The following is a 23,475-nucleotide window of genomic DNA, read 5'->3' on the forward strand; positions in this document are numbered from 1 at the left end:
GGCTACAGACAATCACGGACTTCAGAGGAGAACCAGCGGTGAAGAGAACTCCTCTACCTCCCTCCCAGGCGAGCTAAATACATTCTTTGCTCGGTTCGACGTGAACGGCAGCCCGCAAGGCAGCGCTGCCGAGGAGACCAGCCTGCTGATCATCTCAGAGGCTGACGTGCGCAGAGCCTTCAAGCGGGTGGACATCCGGAAGGCGGCAGGTCCCGACCACATCCCGGGCGCGCCTCAGAGCATGTGCAGACCAGTTGGCAGGAGTCTTCGCAGACATCTTCAACCTCTCCCTGTCCCAGGCTGTTGTTCCTGAGAGCTTCAAGATGTCCACCATTGTGCCTGTCCCCAAACACCCCAAGGTAACCTGCCTGAATGACTGGAGACCCGTAGCCCTCACCTCGATTGTCAGTAAATGCTTCGAGAGGTTGGTCAAGGACTTCATTTGTTCCATGTTGCCTGCCACGCTGGACCCATGGCAATTTGCATATCGTCAAAACAGATCCACCGACGACGCAATTGCCATGGCACTTCACACCGCCCTTTCCCACCTGGAGGAGGAACTGTTGTGTGCGAATGCTGGTTGTGGACTACAGCTCAGCGTTCAACACTATTGTTCCCGCCAAGCTCGACACCAAGCTCAGAGGTCTAGGCCTGCACTCTACCATGTGCAGCTGGATACTGGACTTCCTGTCGGGCCGCCGCCAGGTGGTGAGGATGGGCAGTACCACCTCAGAGCCGCTGACCCTCAACACGGGAGCCCCTCAGGGATGCGTGTTGAGCCCTCTCTCTACTCCCTGTACACCCACGACTGCACGGCCATGCACAGCTCCAACGTCATCATCAAGTTTGCTGACGACACAACAGTGTTGGGGCTGATCACCGTCGACGACGAGACAGCCTACAGGGAGGAGGTTGGATCACTGGTACAGTGGTGCCAGGAGAACAGCCTCGTCCTCAACGTCAAGAAGACCAAGGAGCTGATCGTGGACTACAGGAAGCGGAGAGGAGAGCACACCCCCATCTCCATAGACGGAGTTGCAGTAGAGAGGTCAGCAGCTTCAAGTTCCTCGGCGTGCACATCTCCGAGGACCTCACATGGACCACGCACACCACTCACGTGGTGAAAAGGGCCCAACAACGCCTGTATTTCCTTAGGCGACTGAGGAAATTCAACATGGCCCCCCGCATCCTCAGAACATTCTACACCAGTACCATCGAGAGTGTTCTGACAGGTTGCATCACCGTCTGGTACGGGAACTGCACCGCCCTGGAGCGTAGGGCACTACAGAGGGTGGTGCGGTCGGCACAGTACATCGTTGGAGGTGAGCTTCCTTCCATCCTGGACATATACACCAAGCGGTGCGTGGCCAGGGCCAAACGGATGATGAAAGACAATAACCACCCCGGCCACAAACTGTTCACCCTTCTACCGTCAGGCAGGCGATACCGCAGTATCAAGTGCCGCACAAACAGACTGAGGAACAGCTTCTTCAGTCAGGCCATCAGGCTGCTGAACAAGGACTGAGACCCTCATTAACACTACACACCAGAACATATTCTGTGAATATCTATGGCCATGGTGTATATTTTATTACATTGTTTTATATATATATATATTGTATATATATACATATATATATATATATTGTCTCAAAAAAGTGTATATTTTATTACATTGTTTTATATATATATATTGTCATGATGTATATTCTATTACATTGTTTTATATATATATTGTTAATACTTTCTTCTTTTTTGTGTGGATATTGTATAGTTTATTCCCATTCTTATTCTTTTTTTAGTCTGCTACTGCTGTCAGGTGTTTTGCACATAAGAATTTCACAAACCGATTATACTTGTATAAAAGGGGATGTGACAATAAAAACTTGAAACTTGAAACTCCTCTCCTCTCCTCTTCTCTCCTCTCCTCTCCTCTCCTCTCCTCTCTCTGCCTCCACCTGTTTCCTCTCTGGAGGTGAGAGGTGGCCTCACACATGCCTGAATGGGCCTGATCCTCTTATCTTGGTTATCTTGCTCACTTCCGCTCAAGATATCTCAGAAGCAGCTTCAAGATTCAAGGTTTTATTGTGTGTGCCTCTGGGTCAGGGGGTCAAACTCATGTTCACCGTGGGCCACATGAGCGTCATGGCCGCCTCTTAAAGGGCCGGTTACTGTAACACTGTGTAAACTACTCCCCAACATATTGTTAAATAACCATCTTTGCATTTGATTATTGTTTATTTGAGTCTAGAAATATTGTACGTGAGAAGATTTCTCTAATACTATAACATAAATCCATTTGATTTGAAACTTTCAAAATAAAAGCACAGGATATTTGTTTTACATTTCTTGAAGAAAAGGTGATCATGTGTTTTTCCAAGCCGTCAGGGGCCACAATAAATGGCGTTATTAGAAATAACACTATAATGAGGAAGTACAAATATACTAAATATAACAGAACACACTCCAGAAGGTGTTAATATTTACAGTGTTTGATGATGATACTAAGAGTTTGAATAAGTTTGCTCCTTCAATAAGTTTCAGTAACGTTCCGCTTGGCAGTCGTTCCTCGCCGCTCGGCTGCAGACGAGCTGATCTTCAACGGTCTTTGTTTCTTCTTCCAGGTTTCCGACTGAGATGTTCTGAGGTCACGTCTCGACTCAAAGGTTTTTCTTTGGAGTTTCTCAGCCGACGACCCGCGATGGCTTCCAATATATTCGTGAGTATTCTCCTGGATGCTGCGTTCCTATTGGTTGTTCTCCAAGAGCAGGTGTGTGTGTGTGTGTGTGTGTGTGTGTGCGTCCCTTCAGATGGAGAACACGTGGTGCAGCGCAGTAAAAGTCCTTTGGAACAATGGCTCACACAAAGCAACACGCAAAACAAGGAAGATCGAGATTTTATTATTGGAATTATTATGATTTCATTTCTTGAAAACTGCTTTTAAAGTGGTTTAAAGTTCCAGGAACAGGAAGTGATGTTCCGCCTGATCATCGTCCTCCCGTCGGGGCTCTTCCGCCACGACCTGCACGTTACCAGGAGGCCTGTGTTCACCTGACTGAGTGTGGATGTCTGATATGAGATGGCGTTGCAGGTGGAGCAGCAGTTCTCTCACAAGTTCACGGTGACGGTGTCTCGAGCCGAGAACGTCACCAAGGGAGCGCTGGGCGACCTGCGTGAGTCTCACTGTCCTTATGATTTATGACTTATTTATTATTATTTATTATGTATTATTTATTATTTATTTAGAACATGTCGTATGATGAAAGCTTGTTTCACAAAAAAACATAAAACAAATGTACTTTTTGTTTGTTTGTACGAATGTGTGTCTGTGTGTGTGTGTGTGTGTGTGTGTGTGTGTGCGTGTGTGTGTGTGTGTGTGTGTGTAGTGGACACCCCTGACCCCTACGTGGAGCTCTTCATCCCGTCCGCCCCTGAGAGCAGGAAGAGGACGAAACACATCGACAACGACATCAACCCCGAATGGAACGAGACCTTCAGCTTCATCCTGGACCCCAACCAGCAGAACCTGCTCAAGGTTCTACACACACACTCATTCACATACATATATATATACAGGACTGTCTCAGAAAATTAGAATATTGTGATGAAGTTCTTTATTTTCTGTAATGCAATTAAAAAAACAAAAATGTCATGCATTCTGGATTCATTACAAATCAACTGAAATATTGCAAGCCTTTTATTCTGATTTATTGCTGATTATGGCTTACAGCTTAAGAAAACTCAAATATCCTATCTCTAAATATTAGAATATCATGAAAAAGTATACTAGTAGGGTATTAAACAAATCACTTGAATTGTCTAATTAACTCGAAACACCTGCAAGGGTTTCCTGAGCCTTGACAAACACTCAGCTGTTATAAATCTTTTTTTTTACTTGGTCTGAGGAAATATTAAAATTTTATGAGATAGGATTTTAGAGTTTTCTTAAGCTGTAAGCCATAATCAGCAATATTAAAAGAATAAAAGGCTTGCAATATTTCAGTTGATTTGTAATGAATCCAGAATGCATGACATTTTTGTTTTTTTAATTGCATTACAGAAAATAAAGAACTTTATCACAATATTCTAATTTTCTGAGACAGTCCTGTATATATATATATATATATATATATATATACAAATATATATATATACACACATTTATATATAAATATGTGTATACTTTTATATATATATACATTTATATATTAATATTTATATACATTTTTACATATATATATTTATATATATACATTTAGATATTAATATATATATATATATACACATTTATTTATATAGATTTACATACATTTAGATATTAATATATATATATATACACACATGTTTACATCATAGGAACTAGGTTCAGAATGATGCATCTTCTTGGTGGTAATTAGTAATCTGTAAGAAAAAAATATATTTCAAATATATTTCAAACACAATAAAATATACTTTAAGTGAACTATCTGCATATTAGCACATACACAGCCATGTACTTACATTGTACTAAGTATACTTTAAGTTTAGCACAGCTAAATATACTTAATACATTTTAAATAGTACTTAAATACTATTTAAATATATGATGTACAAAATAAGTAGTTCTAAAGTAACACACTTTAAGTATTCTTAGAATTGGTACGGCTTCAAGTACTTAGCAATATTTTTTCTTCACCTGGGTGAACATAGAGCAGGATACTAAGAACCATTTAACTGAATTAAAACTCACACATTCATAATAATAACCATTTAACTGAATTAAAACTCACACATTCATAATAATAACCATTTAACTGAATTAAAACTCACACATTCATAATAATAACCATTTAACTGAATTAAAACTCACACATTCATAATAATAACCATTTAACTGAATTAAAACTCACACATTCATAATAATAACCATTTAACTAAATAAAAACACACACATTCATAATAATAACCATTTAACTGATGTTTGTTTATCAGTTAACTTTAATGGACGCCAACTATGTGATGGATGAGACGCTCGGCACGGCGACCTATGACATCACCACGCTGGGCGTCGGCCAGAAGAAGATGGAGCCCTTCCTCATCGGAAAAGTAAGAACTACACTGTAAATGATATAACATATATAATATAACATTTAGAATATAACATATATAATATAACATATATAATATAACGTGTGCAAAGTAAGAAATATACTGTATATAATATTAAATATATAATATAACATATATAATATAACATATATAATATAATGTGTACAAAGTAAGAAATATACTGTATATAATATAAAATATATAATATAAAATATAACATATAATATAATGTGTACAAAGTAAGAAATATACTGTATATTATATAATGTGTACAAATATACTGTCTATAATAAACTGTATACAATATAATGTCTATAATATACAGTATATAATATAACGCATATAATATACTGTATATAATATAATGTCTACAATATACTGTATATAATATAACGTATATAATATACTGTATATAATATACTGTATATAATATACTGTATATATTATACTGTATATAATATACTCTTGATGATTGATTTTTATTAGATTAATCAAATGCTAGAAATCTTTTTAATTATAAAGCGATTCAGGACATTTCTATTTAAATAATGCAAGAATTTGGAAAAAGGCTGAAAGAAAATCTACAAAAATGTAACGATATTTTTCTCTTTTTCTCTTTTCTTATTTACACGACATATTTCATTTGCATAATTAACTATTTTCTTCTTCGCTGGACAATAATCTCTCATTTAATTTGGACAGGTCACCAAAGTTTACCTGGAGATGACGCTGGAGATCTGGTACGTCTTCCCTTTCAAAATAAAACAAAAAGATGCATCGACATATATCTGATTACGTTTGTATGGCTCGTGTGCACACCTGTGACAGGTGGAACAATACACAGGGATTAAGAATCAGCAGAAGAAGAAAAAAGGAGCGGAATGAACATGAAACTAGTGAAGGAACCAAACGTATGCGTGCGACTCGTGACTCCAGGCGAGTTGCTGACGCCAAGTGGAAAACATCTCACCTCCGGTGGCATCGCCCCGCACACCTGAGTGGGAGGATTTAGAGATGCCGAACATGTCTGAAGGGTTTCTAACGATGAGGAGGAGTCACGACGAGCCGACAGGGTGTCGGTGTAGTTCCACGGCAGCCCATCCCAGATCTCATCCGACCTCGACGACCAGGGTCGTATCTTCACGCCAGCCGAAGGATCTCCGAGAGAGACGGCACCGTGCGAGAATACTCAGTTTATTCTTCACAGGTACAGGTCAGAAACAGGCGTCTAGAAAACCTGGAGACTCTCAGGAGGCGAATTGAGAGAAGTCTACCGGTACTGCCTCCAGCCGTCTGTCATAAAAAACAGGAAAAGCGGCGTTCGTGTTTCCCGGCCTTTGTGGTCCGATCTACAGACGGGCAGAATCACGCCATATTCTGGGGACGATCTACCAGGTCGATATCAGACGCCTCCAGTCATCGCTTCAGTTCCCGTGTTCAATTCAACTCAATTCAATTCAATTCAGTTTAGCCCATTTTCACGAATTACACATTCCTCTCAGAGTGCTTTACAATCTGTACACATAGACATCCCTGACCTTTGACCTCACATGGGACCAGGAACAACTCCCAAACAACCCTTCAGGGTAAAAGGTCAGACCCCTTGAGGAGAGAACAGAGGAGGATCCCTCTCCAGGATGGACAGGTGTCATAGATGTCATGTGACCAGAAGGAATCATTACACACACATTAAAACACAGGAACAACACAATGAAGACGACAGAGTGGATGAAGAGTTGGTAGTCGGCATATTCCACCATCCAGACCTCCAGCATCCATCAGATGGAGGTGGAGAGGAGGAGTGGGCGGAGTCTCAGCAGGGCCATAGCGTCGTTGTTAGTAGTCATATTCCAGGATCCAGACCCCGTGTTCCTTCTCCTATTAAACCTCCTGTGTCTGCCGTGCAGCAACAAGCTGGACCTGCGGTTCAGCCTGGCGCTGTGCGACCAGGAGAAGCAGTTCAGGCAGAGCCGGCGGGAGCGCGTGATGCTGGCCGTCAAGAAGCTGCTGGCCCTGGAGAAGCCCGGCTTCCTGCCCAGCTCGCTGGAGGAGGTGAGAGGAAACAACGCTCGCTCAGATTTACCATCGCAACGCTTCTAAAGGCCACCGTGTGTCAGTCTGAGAGCCGAGAGAACTCAACGTCTCCGACACGTTGAACGACATCGCAGGCCGGCGAGCGAGACTCACATTGTAGGCGTGTCGAGAAAAAATAAGAGAAGGTGGCGTGTGTTTGTTCTCAGGACTTTATTTCATTTCAGTTTTGAGTGCTCATTTAATTCAGATCATGCTAGTTGCTTCTTTGCATTATTTAAGCCACACAGGAACATGGAGGGGCCACCTGGAACCGAATATGGTTCTTCAGAGGATGCCATAGGAGAACCATTTGTGGTTCCTCAAAGAACCTTTCAAACCAGGGTTCTTTAAAGAACCATGTCCTTAAAGGGTTCTTCAAAGAACCAATAAAGATGTCTCAGAGAACCTTCAGAACATGGTTCTTTCAGGCACCATTTCCAAAATGGTTCTCCAGTCGGCTTTTTAAAGAACCATTATTGAACCTTTATTGTTCCGTGTGAACCTTCTCTGTGCTAAAAATAAAAATAAGTAGTTAATTAGTCGTCTGCTCTCACCTGAGCTGCTGCTGCTATTTATAGAGCATTTAAACGCCCCGCCCCCCCACCTGTACCGGCTCCGGAGACTTTCCCCAGAAGGGAGTGTCCCCCCCCCCCCCGTGAGTCACAGAGCCTATAGGAGATACCTGACACCCACGTCGTCATTCATTCCACATGAGCTAGCGAGCTGGAAGCCGCTGCCGGCTCTGAGCGGAGATGTTTTATATTTTATATTTGATTTGCTCTGCTAAGTTTCAGCTCCTCTAATTCCTCGAATGCTTTTGGCTTCTTTGCCGTCTCCATGCATCACAGTTTCCCGTCGGTAGTCTCACAGCCTCCAGAGGGATATCTCTTCTACAGTGTGTTTCCCATAAGTTTCTATAAAGTTTTAAATAGCTAAATGATGGGCGTGGCCAGGCTCTCTGGTACGATGTGCGGCTCTAGTTACAATAACAAAGAACCATGAGGAGAACCATGAGGAGAACCCCCCGTTGTTCTGGAGTACCCACAAGTCAGGCGTCAGAACTGGGATGCCTCTTTTCTCAGCTTGCCACATTCCTCCGAACGCTCGAGGAGCCGCAGTGTGTGAGCCGGAGTGGCTTCCCCTCACCAAGTTTCAAGTTTCAAGTTTTTATTGTCACATCCCCTTTTATACAAGTATAATCGGTTCGTGAAATTCTTATGTGCAAAACACCCGACAGCAGTAGCAGACTAAAAAAAGAATAAGAATGAGAATAAACTATACAATATCCACACACAAAAAAAGAAGAAAGTATTAACAATATATATATAAAACAATGTAATAGAATATACATCATGGCAATATATATATATAAAACAATGTAATAAAATATACACTTTTTTTGAGACTATATATATATATATATGTATATACATACAATATATATATACACGTGCCGGAAGCCTCCGTTGGAACCAGATAACAGATACCAGATGACAGATGACTCCTCAGCTGCCCGCCAGGAAGTGTCCTCACGTCTGTCAGAACACTCAGACCGACTGCAAGACGGGAAGCCGCGCTGCGCAACGAGGGTTCTGAAACAGAGGAAGAACCTGAAAGACACCAAAGGAACAAAATAAATGTTGCAACCATTTGTGAAGGTTCTCAGAGAACCTTTAAAGGTTCTCTGAGACGCCTTTAAAATTCTCTGAGACACCTTTAAAGGTTCTCTAAGACACCTTTAAAGGTTCTCTGAGAACCTTTATAGGTTCTCTGAGACGCCTTTAAAAGTTCTCTAAGACACCTTTAAAAGTTATCTGAGACACCTTTAAAGGTTCTCTAAGACACCTTTAAAAGTTCTCTGAGACACCTTTAAAGGTTCTCTGAGAACCTTTATAGGTTCTTTGAAGAACTCTTTAAGGAAATGGTTCTCTAAAGAACCCTGGTTTGAAAGGTTCTGTGTGGAACCAGAAATGGGGCCTTAAAGAACAATTGAAGGTTCTTTGAGACACCATAAAAGGTTCTTTGTGGAACCAGAAAAAGTGCCTTCAAAAACCATGTTTTGAAGGTTCTCTGAGACACCTTTATAGGTTCTTTGAAGAATTATTTAAGGACATGTTCTCTAAAGAACCCTGGTTTGAAAGGTTCTGTGTGGAACCAGAAATGGTGCCTCAAAGAACCATGTATTGAAGGTTCTTTGAGGCACCTTTAAAGGTTATTTGAAGAACTCTTTCAGGAAATGGTTCTCTAAAGAACCCTGGTTTGAAAGGTTCTGTGTGGAACCAGAAATGGTGCCTTAAAGAACCATTGAAGGTTTTTTGAGACACTTTTATATGTTCAAAAATGGTTCTTCTATGGCGCCCTCCTAAAGAACCATTTTCGGTTCCAGATGCTCCTTCATGGTTCTGCGCGTCGGGCTTCACTTCATCATCACGACTGTGAAAGGTTTAAAAGATTAGAAGAGATATCCCTCTGTCGGCTGAATATGAAACTGTAGGCGGGGACTATTAGCTGGTGGGTGGGGGGGTGGGGGGGGCACCCTTACCTTTACTGTATAGAGAGGCAGCGGAAGTTGCTCAATGAGAATGAATGTGAGACTCATGCTCCAAACGGCGGTGGTATGTAATTATGCGATTATGCTTTTGTCTTCTTCTTCCTCTCGATAATGACTGTCTCCTTGTGTGTGTGTGTGTGTGTGTGTGTATGTGTGTGTGTGTGTGTGTGTGTGTCAAGGTGCCGGTGATAGCCATAGCGGGCTCAGGAGGCGGTTTCCGGGCCATGGTGGGCTTCTCGGGTGTGATGAAGGCCCTGTATGAGTCAGGGGTCCTCGATTGCACAACGTACATCGCCGGACTCTCTGGATCTACGTGGTCAGTTCTTTTTATTTCTCCTCTCTCTCTTTTTTTACACCTTGTCTTTCCTTGACCCTCTTTTTATACATATTTTCTCTCTTCCTACTCGATGTTCCTTCCTCCTCATGTCACATTAAGCGAGCACCTCTGACTTGTAGAGTGACTTATTTTAATTTTCATTTACAGCACCTGCTTTGTACTCTTTGTAAAAAAAGCTGTGATATTTTCTAAGAATCTATTTATTGATTTTTCTCTATTAAAACACCGTTTTCATATTTTTGTCCTCTCTCTAGGTACATGTCCATTATCTATTCCCATCCAGAGTTTCCAAACATGGGCCTGAAGGACATCAATGCAGAGCTGATGAAGAGAGTCAGCAGTAATCCCCTGAAGCTGCTGCTGCCTCAACACATCACCAACTACATCCAGGCCCTCTGGACCAAGAAGGCTTCAGGGCAGCCGGTGACCTTCACCGATATCTTTGGGATGCTCATCGGGGAGACCCTCCTACCTGCGGTAAGAAGGGCCTCAATGTCTTCATTTTGGTGGAATTACCTTTTCCATAACTTCATTTTTAATGTCCTCTCTTTTCTTTGAAGTGACCTCCCAACCAAGCTTTTTTTTGGTTTCCTCCCATCTCACTTCTTTCACTTAACCGTGTCAAACGCAACATCCAACTATACCTGAGAGCGTGCAGGTGGAGCACCCTGAAATATGTTACGTCATATATCTTACCGATCTAATACAACTGTGTCCAATTTCTTATAATTACTTTGATTGTGTGTTTAAGGTTAATTAATGTGTAGTTCCTATATTTGAGAGCGTTGATCACCTGAGCAGATACTAACTGTGACGGGAGGAAAGTGCTTGTCCCTTTTGGAAGAGAGCACTGTCTCTTTAAGAGAGGGGCGCTTCCTCTTTAAGAGAGGGGCGCTGCCCCTTTAGGAGAAGGGCGCTGTCTCTTTAAGAGAGGGGCGCTGTCTCCTTAAGAGAGGGGTGCTGTCTCCTTAAGAGAGGGGTGCTGCCCCTTTAAGAAAGGGGCGCTGTCTCTTTAAGAGAGGGGTGCTGCCCCTTTAAGAGAGGGGCGCTGTCTCTTTAAGAGAGGGGTGCTGCCCCTTTAAGAGAGGGGCGCTGTCTCTTTAAGAGAGCGGTGTGTGAAGGGCAGGTTCAGTAAGCAGGCTGAAGACAACGCAGCGTTTGTTTGTTTGAACAACTTGTTAAATAAAAGTCTCAAACAGAAGAGCGACGTGTTTCAGTTGGTTTTCAGGGTGCAGTGCATGCTCATCACTCATTGGCTGTGCTCCCTCCTCCCTCCAGAGGATGGACATCAAGCTGAGCGGCATCCAGGAGAAGATCAACCAGGCCCAGAGTCCCCTCCCCCTCTTCACATGTCTGCACGTCAAGCCAGATGTTTCGGAGCTCATGTTTGCAGGTGAATGTTCTGTTTGCACATCTGTTGTCCGGCGTGTCATGGCGGCTCTGTGGCGCTACGTAGCATCTGTGCTATATCAAGACTCTGGGTCGTATTCCCTCGTTGGCACAGCGACTTTACGCTTGGTGACTGTGGGTCAGAGGTCAGCAGGTCCGTCTTTGAATCAGGGGGTTGGAGGTTCAATCCCCGCCCTAGTCGATGTGTCCTTGAGCAAGACACTTGACCCCGAGCTGCTCCCTGTAGCTGCTCTACGGTGTGTGAATGTGACAGGATTGTAAGTCGCTTTGGATAAAAGCGTCAGCTAAATGACACGTAATGTAAAGTACACTACACACTACGGAACACACATTTTATTTATTTTAAATATATATATTTTTATTGCTAGTCGGCTCAATGAGACGTTTACAGATGTCTTTCAGAAAATTGACATTGCATGTGCAGATTTTGAGATGATGCTCTCTACATATTCATAGCAAGAAGTGTAAAACACAAGATAAACAACAACAAAAAGAGAGTGAAAACAAAAAGAAAACAAACATTTGAATAGAAAACACAACAAAGGAGCAGCAACACTGTTCATGACTCAGGGCGCGGTCACACCAGACGCGCCTCTCAAAAACGCGTTGTTACAATTTTCTTAACTTTAAGCGCGAGGCGCGGAGGAGCAGCGCTCATCAATGTCACGTTGGGCCGAGGCAGCCAATAGGATCAAGCAGGAGGCTCAAGACAGCAAATAGGATCAAGCAGGAGGCTCAAGGCAGCAAATAGGATCAAGCAGGAGGCTCAAGGCAGCCAATCGGATGAGCAGGAGGCTCAAGGCAGCCAATCGGATGAGCAGGAGGCTCAAGGCAGCCAATCGGATCAAGCAGGAGGCTCAAGACAGCCAATAGGATCAAGCAGGAGGCTCAAGGCAGCCAATCGGATGAGCAGGAGGCTCAAGACAGCCAATAGGATCAAGCAGGAGGCTCAAGGCAGCCAATCGGATGAGCAGGAGGCTCAAGACAGCCAATAGGATCAAGCAGGAGGCTCAAGGCAGCCAATCGGATGAGCAGGAGGCTCGAGGCAGCCAATCGGATCAAGCAGGAGGCTCAAGGCAGCCAATAGGAGCAGGAGGCGGGCTTTCCTTTCTGGTTTCCCGACGAGAACCTCATATTAGCGGAATTTAATTACGAAGAGTTTTCTAATTCTAAATCTAAACACGACTCAATCTGACTCCTGCTCGGTCGGAAGTGCAACTGAACGCCTCGCCATCAAAACACGATTAACGGAATAGACGTTGGTATTCCCCGTACTCTTTCCTTTCTTTTTTTTAAAATATCGTGAACCCAAAATCAACGGTTGGCCGCTCCATCGGCGCACCACGCTGCTTTGCCCGGCGCGTTTTTGCCGAGGCGTTTTTTGGTGCGGCTGCGCATTTAAAAGTGGCGTCTGGTGCGATGGCGCCCTGTAGAGGAGCGTCTCCCCGACAGAGGATGAACTCGTAATCGGAGCTCCTCTGCTCTGCCTTCACGTGCATGTTAGTGCACGTGAGACCCACAATGCCGTGCTGACCCACGGCGTCGTTGCGTAACGTCTCCACCCGTTTCACAACCCCATGCTCTGCTCTGAAGATGTTTAAACGCTGATGTTACATCATCACGCCTCCTTAAAGAAGGACAAAGAAATGAAATTTAAAACGGTTTCTGTTTCAAGCCTGAAGCTAAAAATAAACTGTGAGAACAACACGTCTGAAACACGTCCGCACGACATCGTGACGGAGCTATTTTGTTATTTCTGGCGGATAAAGTGAAAACGGTGCGCGGCGTCTCTTTAATATGCGTCACCACGAGGCCACGCCCCCCCCCCCCCCCGTTCTCCGAGGCTAACGATGACGAGTTCAATGAGGACAAGTCCATTGTTCGTTATGAGCAGATTTCATGTGGTGAGGAGTCCTGAAATAGAGAGACTTGTCTAAAGATGACGCGCTAAACGATGCCGCGGTGTCGCCGTGTGACCGGAGAGACGAGAGCCGAGGACGCCGCGAGCCGGCCTGCGGGCGAGAAGGGAACGGCAGGAGAATGAGAAATGAGCGACTCGTCTATGCAAATGTAAAATCTCCCAGACTGAACTGACACCGGAGCTTAATTTGAGCTGAATGACCCTCAACGTTGACCTTATGACCTTGACTCGTCCTTTAGTTGTGCATGAATCATACGACACAGAGCTCACACTGACTGTGCCTTCCATTATATTCTAGTATTCAACTGTAATTCCAAATTAGTTTTTGACTAATTATAATTCAGTTTTCTTTATTCAGATTTATTTTACCTACCAGAAACACATTTTGAGGGCATCAGAGTTTGAATTAAAGTGTCCGTCTGCTCCGAATGTTAAAGAAATTTAGGATGTTTTAATTATATGATGTAAAGTTTCTTTGAGTACCTTGAAAAGCGCCTAATAAATTAAATGCATTATTATTATTAATATTATTAACTTGATCACTAATTCAAATTAAAACGACGTTTCTCTAATTATAATTCAGTTGTCAGATTTATTTTACCTACCAGAAATGCATTTTGGGTTTAAGAGGGGTGCTGCCTCTTTAAGAGAGGGGCGCTGCCTCTTAAAGAGAGGGGGGTTTCCCCTTTAAGAGAGGGGCGTTGCGTCTTTAAGAGAGGGGGGTTGTCCCTTTAAGAGAGGGGCGCTGCCTCTTTAAGAGAGGGGGGTTGTCCCTTTAAGAGAGGGGCGCTGCCTCTTTAAGAGAGGGGGGTTGTCCCTTTAAGAGAGGGGCGCTGCCTCTTTAAGAGAGGGGGGTTGTCCCTTTAAGAGAGGGGTGCTGTCTCTTTAAGAGAGGGGGGTTGCCTCTTTAAGAGAGGGGCACTACCCCTTTAAGAGAGGGGCGTTGCCTCTTTAAGAGAGGGGCACTACCCCTTTAAGAGAAGGGTGATGTCTCTTTAAGAGAGGTTTCAGAGTTTGAATTAAATCTTCAAATAAAAGACTCTCAAGACCTCCGATTCCTCGAGACTCAGAGCTTCGGCGTGAGCATGAGAGTCTTTATTTGGTTTTTTTTATCGACTGCACATGGCGCGTCGTAGATGTGAACGAATGCGAGAGTCGGTATGTTTCTGTCGCGTTAACGCCGAGGCTCCGCCCCCAGACTGGGTGGAGTTCAGCCCGTACGAGATCGGCATGGCCAAGTACGGCACCTTCATGACCCCCGACCTCTTCGGGAGCAAGTTCTTCATGGGGACCGTCGTCAAGAAGTACGAGGAGAACCCGCTGCACTTCCTGATGGGTGAGATGGAACTAAAGAGTTGTGCGTCTAGAAACAGAGCGGGTGAAACTACAACAAACCCACTAACGGCGTGTGTGTGTGTGTGTGTGTGTGTGTGTTCAGGTGTGTGGGGCAGTGCCTTCTCCATCCTGTTCAACCGAGTGCTGGGGGTCAAAGACAGCGTGGGGGGCAGCACCATGGAGGAGGAGTTAGGTAACGTTCATGCTGCTTTCCATTTTGTTATGAATATTATTATTAACTTTATTTAAAAAGGGAGCGTGGACAGTTAAAACATGAATGTCACCATTTGATGCTCTGTAGCTAATTGTAGCGACAATGCTAGTTAGCATCTGTAATCCCTTGACAGACCATAATAAACATAAACAATAACAAACAGGATAAGTCACTAGAACAGTCTATGTGGTAAGAAGAACACAAAATACCCACAATGCAATGCATTTCATTCTGAGCGGCACGATTCTGGTTTAAGTGCCAAATCTCTTAAATTCATTCTTTGTTTTAACAATTTCACGACTACTTAAATTCAGTATTTTTCGTTTCACATGATCTTCATCCTCAGATGGATTTGTTTATTTAATATGAGCATGTGAAACACACAATAGTTCCAGAACAATCTCGAAATGAGCCGATTAATCACACCGAGCAAGAAAACTAACATGTTTCTACATCACCCACACATGTACGATAATACATCATAAATATTGGATCTACATGTTAATTAAATGCATATTTACAGGCAGATGTATTTGCAATCAAATGAATTATTACATTAAGGAAAAGGTATTTTCCAGTTTCTCTAAATATAATAAGCAAGGAAATGTTTTTAGTTTTATCAATGAATAAAAACATTTAGCACAAATGTAAGATAATAAGAAATAAATATTGTATATATATGTTAATTAATTAAATATATATTGACAGGAAATTCAATTAATTATTGCATTAAATAAAATGTATTTTCCAGTGTCCCTTAATATACTAAGCAAGGAAATGAACATGTTTCTTATTGTATTAATAAATAAAAACATTAAGCACAAATGTAAGATAAAAAGTAATACATATTGTATATATATGTTAATTAATTAAATATATATTAAAAGGAAATTCAATTAATTATTGCATTAAATAAAATGTATTTTCCATAACCCTAAATATAATAAGCAAGGAAATGAACATGTTTCTCGTTGTATCAATAAATAAAAACATTAAGCACAAATGTAATTAATTAAATATATATTTACAGGAAATTCAATTAATTATTGCATGAAATAAATTGTATTTACAGGGTCTGTAAATATAATTAAAATGGGGATCCTCGTCGTTCTTTACCTGATTGCGAAATTGTGATCTGGAGACATGCCGTGAACATGCGTGTTTGTGTGTGTTTAGTCATGGGTGTGGGTGTGTGTGTGTATGTGTGTGTGTGGGTGTGTGTGTGTGTGTGTGTGTGTGCGTCGGTGTTCTTTTCCCAGATAATTATAAGAATAACTTCTCTGGTGCAACCGTCCAGTGAAACTGACATTCCGCCGAGCCTGAGCTCCCTTTGTCGTCTGCGTCGTCTTTTTTTCACGGCGTGGAATTGTTTTCTCATTTCTTTTCATGCCAATTGTTTTCACACAGGTATCCTCACACCTGTCTAAAAATAGGCCCAACCTAAAAGGATTTCCCCAGATACAAAAAAAGCGCGTAGCATGTGCGGCTTATTGGAAGATCTCCTGTGACGACTCCGACGGCCAATCGGATGCTTTGTCGTGTCACATGTGTTAGGGATGACCTTTAAACATTAAGAGAGGGCACCCAGCTTAAGAATGCTTTGTCGGGCAGATCGCATTCTTTCTGAGGACGTATTTGACAGAGATAAACAATAGACAGTGAATTGTGATAATATCACATGACTACTCTTCAGGTAGAGCGTGGATTTAGTATTAATACGTAAATAAACGAACATTAACCTTTTAAGCATCACGCTACTTTTAGGCCTCTGCTAAAAAAGGCTGCATCTCTGCAACCACCAGGGCTATTTTAATCATTTTTACATTTTTACCTTTTAAAAAATATATATTTTGTTCAGATGTGTACATATCAGTCTTTATGTTACTGGGTAAGAGTAAATGAAGATGGCACACAGAAAAAATATGACAATTTCAGGTCCGAATGGAAAAAAAGCACTTCCAGGATGACTATATGTTTGGAATGAGGCAGTTGAAAAGTTGAACACTCTCACAAATCATATTAATATATGTTAACATTCTCTCTGCAAAGTTTGACTTTGAAAAAGTGAAGTAGAACAAAGTTAAAGAGGTTTTAGTCCAGAGGATTTAGGCCAGGTCTCCAAAATGGACATTTTGGATTAAAATTTTCTCAACTAACAAACCGTATGTGTCCCCTGTGTGTAACTCGTGGTGTTCAATAATGTTACTCGTGGTGTTCAATTCATACAAACACAGCATTGTTCAACTTTTGAAGAAGCAAAAAAAAACGTCCCGTGTCTTACAGAGCAGATCAAACCGCATCACATCGTGGGAGACGACAGCATGGACAACGAAGACGAGCCGCGTAAAGGTGACGGGGGCGGGGGGGGGGTGGGGCAGTACAATCACATTTCACTCAATAGACGCGTCTGACTCGTGTTAGTCCGACTCGCCGCTGGGTTTCAGAGAAAGTCGACACTTTAAACACATTTTCTTACATTTCTTTGATGATGTCACTAAAGTTTCAGTCCATCTGAAAAGTTACCGTGGCCAAGAAAAGATTATGACTCCTTTGAACTCCATACTTTATGTTATAAACGTTCTCTGATGTGTTTTGATCGTCATGAACCTGAATTTTAGGAAGCTTTTTTGTTAAAGTTTGAGCTTTAGTTGAGATAGAGGAAGAAATCTAAAAAAAAAATAACATATTTTATTATATATATAAGATATTGTTTGCTTCAATAATCTGTCCATTTGTTTTGTTGATGTAATCTTAATATTGTAGATGCATATTATTTTGATGAGGGCATATAAGAATATTTGAATAGTCCCTTAAAACCTTGTTTCCAAATATGATATCCTCATGACTCCATACGCAACACATTTTAAGTTGATTTTATGAGATTTTAATATTTCACGATCAACACATCCAACTACATCATTTAAAGTCGTGCTTCTGGCCGTGAAGTCCAATATTCATTGTCTTTTAGTTCTGTTTTTGGTCTCCACCAACTTGCTAATGGAAATATTTCTGTCCCTCCATCAGCTAAATGCTAATCGTTAGCTGAAGTAGATTAAATTACATGTTTTAGAAGGAAGTAGCGGCTCATTCCTCTTTTGATTTGACAATCTTTCTCTGGCCATTGTGTTGGTGCTCAGGTGGGACGGAGAATCAGAAGGCGGAGGAGGAGTACCACCGCTTTGCTCAGGCCAGCTGGGTTCAACGCATGTTCACGTCGCTCTTCAGCGACTCGTCCCTGTTCAACACGAGGGAGGGCCGGGCCGGGAAGGTAACCCACACGCCCAGGCAGCTTCGCCACCGCGAAGTCACGTCCAAAAACACTGCGGGCGCTCTTATCGGTGTTCTCGTGTTCAGATTCCCAGCGTTGTTTCGTTTGCGCTCTCATATCTCACCCGTTGCTGCCGCCAGGTTCATAACTTCATGCTGGGCCTCAACCTGAACACCAGCTTCCCGTTCTCGCCGGGCAGCGAGAACCTGTGCAACGCCACCACACCTGAAGACGAGGTGGACGCCGTCACAGGTGAGGAAGACGCTCACGATGAACTATTTTTAAACCGTTGTCAAAAGGAAATGAAAAAATACCCAGGATGTGACGTAATAGTTGTGATGATAATAGTGAGGCTTTGATTCTAAAGTTTATTGTTAATCCTCTCGATCAAAGTCGAGGAACCGTATCCTGTTGCAAAAGAAATCAAGAACAATTAAACTGTATCCTATTTCTTAATTTGCGAGTACAGTGATGAAGCAACAATGTCGTAGTCATATTTAATGAGAGCCGCCGACATAAAGCTACAAGCTGACGCACGCTGACGCCGATTAAAGTTGAGTCGACTTCCATTGAAAATGAAATATTTGAGTCATTACGCAGTTAATTCAATTGTGGAATAAAATTGGCCGATTTCCCAATAAATCGTGTCTCTGCATCGTTTTTTTGTTGTTGTTTTTTTTGTATGGTTTTGTTTCTCAGACCCAGACGAGTTCAATCGCATCTACGAGCCTCTGGACGTGAAGAGCAAGAAGATCCACGTGGTGGACAGCGGCCTGACCTACAACCTGCCCTACCCGCTCATCCTGCGGACGCAGCGCGGCGTCGACCTCATCATCTCCTTCGACTTCTCCGCGCGGCCGAGCGACTCCAGCCCCCCGTTTAAGGTCCGGAGTCTTCGCTCTTCTTCCTTTTTTTTTTACGGTCATTAATTGCGGGGAAAAAGACAAGTAATCACAATATTTTTTTCCGCCACAGGAGCTCCTATTAGCAGAAAAGTGGGCTCGGATGAACAAGCTCCCGTTCCCCAAAATCGACCCCAGAGTGTTTGACCGCGAGGGCCTGAAGGAATGCTACGTCTTCAAACCGGAGAAGGGCAAAAAGAACTGCCCGACCATCATCCACTTCGTCCTGGTCAACATCAACTTCAGGACCTTCAAGGCGCCCGGTAAGCTCGGTGCATTCCTGTGGCGGTAAATATGGAAAATATGTCATTTGATATCGTTATATTGCTGCTGCAGCGTCACGGCACATGAGACATCTCTTCCTCGAAATTGCACACTGTAATTTTACTATATTCAGTCTGCAGAAGACAGGTTCTTACGTTCAGACACAAGTTGGCACCCTTGTTTGAATGTCCCCATAGACCACGGTCTGCTCAGGGTCCCCGTGTGTATGTGTGTGTGTGTGTGTGTGTGTGTATGTATGTGTGTGTGTGTGTGAATGCATAGATGTAGAATAAAGTGCATTCAATGTATTATTGGCTGCTAACCACTAACTTCAGGACCTTCAAGCTTTGTGCATTTCTGTGGCGGTTTCCACGGCAAGCGTGAGGAGGAAAAATATGGAAAATATGTCATTTGATCTCGTTATATTGCTGTTGCAGCGTCACGACGCATGAGACATCTCTTCCTCGAAATTGCACAATGTATCTAGTAAAATTACCGTCTGCAGCGGACAAAAGTTGGCACCCTTGTTTGAATGTCCCCATAGACCACGGTCTGCTCAGGGTCCCCGTGTGTGTGTGTGTGTGTGTGTGTGTGTGTGTGTGTGAATGCATAGATGTAGAATAAAGTGTGTTCAATGTTCTATTAGCCGCTAACCGCTAACTTCAGGACCTTCAAGGCTCCCGGTAAGCTTTGTGCATTCCTGTGGCGGTTTCCACGGCACGTGTGAGGAGGGAAAATATGGAAAATATGTCATTTGATATCATTATATTGCTGTTGCAGCGTCACGACGCATGAGACATCTCTTCCTCGAAATTGCACACTGTAATGTTACTATATTCAGTCCTCAGCAGAGAGGTTCTTAAGTTCAGACACAAGTTGGCACCCTTATTTGAAAGTCCCCATAGACCACGGTCTGCTCAGGGTCCCTGTGTGTGTGTGTGTGTGTGTGTGTGTGTGTGTGTGTGTGTGTGTGTGTGTGTGTGTGTGCATGGATGTGTAGACTAAAGTGTATTCGGTGTTTTATTAGCCGCTAACTCTTTTGATTGATGGTTCCTGGTGCCGTGGGGAATCTCTCGCTCTCGTGGGAGCGCTCTGTGTAAACAGCCCCTATAACATGAGCCTTTCAAACACGCTATCTCCACGCCTCATCTCGACACGCAGGAAGTCCTCAACCCACCGCATACCTCGGCCGGCTGCTTATGGGCCCAACATAAGCTTTTAAACGTTCCCTAAATGGACTTTCCGTTGTCGCTTCACTGCTGTCTACGGTTCACTTTCTTTCGTCTTGACTCCAGTGACAATGCAATAAGAAGTCAAATCAATCTTACATTTATTTTTTATAAAAGTAGTGAATTGAACAAGCTCAGAAATAGTTAAAAGGTGTACAAATACTACTGAGAAAGCAATGCAGTCGTAAAATGTATCTTAACACTATTCACACTATAGGATGATGTGCTTAGGGTTTCCGTGTGTGTGTGTGTGTGTGTGAATGCATAGATGGAGACTAAAGTGTGTTTGGTGTTTTATTAGCTGCTAACCGCTAACTTCTAAGAACCTTTTTTTTGTCGAAAAAGCAATAAACATTATTACTTTTCATTGGCTACAAAGAAAATATACAGAGAATATTGTGAAACTTGACACTTGCATCGCTTCACTTGAATCAATTAAGAGGAATATTATGTTATGTAGTCAACCGGACTAACTCATCTCGTAGTATTAGCAGTATTAGTATTTTTGCTAGCTTTATCTGCACAGATTTCTATTTTTCTTACCACTAAAGAACTTTTTCATTCTTAGTGGGTTTAAACTTGACTATGTTTATGAGCTCCACAAAGTGAACATCTACAACTCTGACAAACTTCATCTGCTCTTGAATATCATGTGGAATTGGCTTCAGAAATGCTTATTAAAAGACTTGAAGAGACTAAAAGATAAATGTGCTGTATCTATTGTCCCTAATCTCTAATCTCTTCATGCCAGTGGACCATATTCTGTAGATCGATGTCGTTGCATTCCTTCCAGGTGTTCCCAGAACGACGGAGTCGGAGAAGGAATTTGCCGATTTCGACATCTTTGACGATCCCGAGTCCCCGTTCTCCACGTTTAACTTCCAGTACTCCAACGAGGCCTTCACCCGGCTGCACGACCTCATGGAGTTCAACACTCTCAACAACCTGGAGGTCAGTTTGTTGTCCTCGTAGTTTGCAAAAGGTTTTTTGGTCGTCAAGGGAAGATTTGCATATTTATTCTGTGTCGCTATACAAATATCCGTTTGTTGCACAACACCAACACTTCAAAAGGCCGTGGAGACCGGATGCGGCAGGTTGGGGCTCGTTGGCGGCAGGTGTGGCACGGACAGAGGTCAGGCCGACTTTCACTGGAGCTGAGTCACTTCCAACTCAATTCAATTCAGTTTATTTGTAGAGCCCATTCTCACAAATTACACATTCCTCTCAGAGTGCTTTACAATCTGTACACATAGACATCCCTGACCTTTGACCTCACATCGGATCAGGAACAACTCCCAAACAACCCTTCAGGGGAATCATCCTGACATCCTGAGTGTAATCCCTGTATGGGAACGGATCGGCCCGTCTACATCCTGGATGTGGTCAAACCTCACACCCCGGCACGTTCGCTCCGCTCGGCAACAGCCAATCGACTCGTGACTCTAAATCCAGACTGTTTGCTCTCCTGGCTCCTGATTGGTGGAACCAGCACCCACCTGACATCAGGACAGCAGGAAGTCTCCACATCTTCACCCGGAAACTAAAAACACATCTTCAGACTAAACCTGGATTAAAACACAGATTAGCACTTCAGTGGCACTGAAATGGCTCTAATTTATAGTATTACTTATGGTATTACTTATGGTATTACTTATGGTATTACTTATGGTATTACTTATGGTATTACGTATAGTATTACGTATAGTATTACTTATGGTATTACGTATAGTATTACTTATGGTATTACTTATGGTATTACGTATAGTATTACGTATAGTATTACTTATGGTATTACTTATGGTATTACTTATGGTATTACGCATAGTATTACTTATGGTATTACTTATGGTATTACTTATAGTATTACTTATGGTATTACTTATGGTATTACTTATGGTATTACTTATGGTATTACGCATAGTATTACTCATGGTATTACTTATGGTATTACTCATGGTATTACTTTTGGTATTACTTATGGTATTACTTATGGTATTACTCATGGTATTACTCATGGTGTTACTTATGGTGTTACTTATGGTATTACGTATTGTATTACTCATGGTATTACAATAATTACTTGTGGTATTGCTTATGGTATTACTCATGGTATTAGCATGGTGTGCTTATGGTATTACTTATGGTGTACTTATGTTACTTATGGTTATTACTTATGGTATTACTTGTAATTGGTATGGTATTACTTATGGTGTGCTTATGGTATTACTTATGGTGTGCTATATGGTATTACTTGTGGTGTTACTTATGGTATTACTTATATGTATATGGTATTACTTGTTATTGCTTATGGTATTACTTGTGGTATTACTCATGGTATTACTTATGGTGTTACTTGGTGTATATATGGTATTACTTATTAATTGGTATTACTTATGGTGTGCTTATGAATTATTAAGCATGGTGTTCTTATAATTGTTATGGTATTATGGTACTTATTAAGCATGGTGTTACTTATGGTACATGGGTATTACTTATGGTGTTACTTGTGGTATTACTATGGTGTACTATGGTGTTACTTGTGGTGTACATTATTACTTGTGGTGTTATGGTATTACTCATGGTATTACTTATGGTATTACTTATGGTATTACTTGGTACTCATGGTATTGTATGGTGTTACTTATGGTATTACTTATAATTGTTATATGGTGCTTATGGTATTACTTAGTATTTATGGTGATACTTATTCTTATGGTATTACTGATGGTATTACTCACTTGTGGTGTGCTAATATGGTATTACTTATGGTGTTACTCATGGTATTACTTATGGTGTGCTTATGGTATTACTTGTGGTGTACTTATGGTGTTACTTATGGTATTACTTGTGGTATTACTTATGGTGTGGTATACATGGTATTAC

At 42.1% G+C, this 23,475-nt stretch overlaps 1 protein-coding gene across 1 annotated transcript in view; it reads left to right on the top strand.

The window, feature by feature from the left end:
* Window positions 1-23,475, top strand: part of LOC130194399 (cytosolic phospholipase A2-like) — a 29,184-nt gene that overhangs the window by 4,580 nt on the left and 1,129 nt on the right. The window contains exons 2-18 of the mRNA XM_056415407.1: window positions 2,625-2,719; window positions 3,092-3,173; window positions 3,387-3,535; window positions 4,972-5,085; window positions 5,791-5,828; window positions 6,996-7,140; window positions 9,892-10,028; window positions 10,304-10,526; window positions 11,328-11,442; window positions 14,579-14,716; window positions 14,819-14,908; window positions 17,213-17,278; window positions 18,067-18,197; window positions 18,338-18,449; window positions 18,897-19,081; window positions 19,173-19,362; window positions 21,386-21,543. Coding sequence (XP_056271382.1) covers window positions 2,702-2,719; window positions 3,092-3,173; window positions 3,387-3,535; window positions 4,972-5,085; window positions 5,791-5,828; window positions 6,996-7,140; window positions 9,892-10,028; window positions 10,304-10,526; window positions 11,328-11,442; window positions 14,579-14,716; window positions 14,819-14,908; window positions 17,213-17,278; window positions 18,067-18,197; window positions 18,338-18,449; window positions 18,897-19,081; window positions 19,173-19,362; window positions 21,386-21,543 — 2,091 coding nt within the window. The 5' untranslated portion in view covers window positions 2,625-2,701. The remainder of the gene's footprint in view (window positions 1-2,624; window positions 2,720-3,091; window positions 3,174-3,386; window positions 3,536-4,971; window positions 5,086-5,790; window positions 5,829-6,995; window positions 7,141-9,891; window positions 10,029-10,303; window positions 10,527-11,327; window positions 11,443-14,578; window positions 14,717-14,818; window positions 14,909-17,212; window positions 17,279-18,066; window positions 18,198-18,337; window positions 18,450-18,896; window positions 19,082-19,172; window positions 19,363-21,385; window positions 21,544-23,475) is intronic.

The sequence above is a fragment of the Pseudoliparis swirei genome, chromosome 5 (assembly GCF_029220125.1).
Source record: "Pseudoliparis swirei isolate HS2019 ecotype Mariana Trench chromosome 5, NWPU_hadal_v1, whole genome shotgun sequence".
NCBI lineage: Eukaryota > Metazoa > Chordata > Actinopteri > Perciformes > Liparidae > Pseudoliparis > Pseudoliparis swirei.